Here is a 695-nt window from a genome sequence, read left to right on the forward strand (position 1 = left end):
CATCCCTCCTGCTCATCTTTCGCCTCAGGTCCCTTCGACAAGTTCTACATTACCAACAGCAATCCGATGGTGACGAACAAGCTGCCTCACGACGATTGCTTTCATGTGACGAGGCAGACGAGGAGGACGACAGTCGAGCTGAGCGTTTTACAGGTTCTTGATCTCACCAACATCATCATCGCCGATCTAGGATAGACACGTTTGCTTTATCGCTACCGGCGCCACCGCCACCGCCACCACGGAGCAGCAGCATCAGCAGCATTTTCAAGTCGACCCGACGAGCAATAGCAAGGAGAAAGGAGGAGCAGCGAGGAAGGGAGAAGAGGTTTCAAAGAATATTTTCTTGAAGTGAAGTTAAAGCATTGCAGTATCATGTACAAACAAACGTCTTGTTGGGATCAAGGTGTTGAGGGGATTTCTCCCCACTCTGTCACCTCGTTTCCCTTCACTCTACCTCCTCCTCAAAACCCCCCTCCCCCCATCACCCCCCGCTATCATCCTCCCTCTTCCAACCCTATCGACCACTTACCACCTACTGTCCCTGTTCGTCTCTCCTACCCCCTGGCTCCCCTGTTGACAAGTCTTCATCCTCTTCCTCCCTCCTGCCACATCCTGCCTCTTCCCTGGCCCATTCTGCCCTCCACGCTATCCTCCGACAACCACTCGACGTCTCGCCCTGATTCCACCCTTGCAGG

The 695-nt window shown here is 53.8% G+C and overlaps 1 protein-coding gene across 1 annotated transcript in view; it reads left to right on the plus strand.

Moving 5' to 3' along the window:
* The window catches only part of GUITHDRAFT_161462 (hypothetical protein), a gene marked incomplete at both ends in the record, with an annotated part of 3535 nt that extends 3340 nt beyond the window's left edge, over positions 1 to 195 (plus strand). Inside the window, one exon of the mRNA XM_005838829.1 lies at positions 154 to 195. Coding sequence (XP_005838886.1) covers positions 154 to 195 — 42 coding nt within the window. The remainder of the gene's footprint in view (positions 1 to 153) is intronic.
* Between the last annotated feature and the right edge of the window lie 500 nt (positions 196 to 695).

The sequence above is a fragment of the Guillardia theta genome, assembly GCF_000315625.1.
Source record: "Guillardia theta CCMP2712 unplaced genomic scaffold GUITHscaffold_10, whole genome shotgun sequence".
NCBI classification, from domain to species: Eukaryota; class Cryptophyceae; order Pyrenomonadales; family Geminigeraceae; genus Guillardia; species Guillardia theta.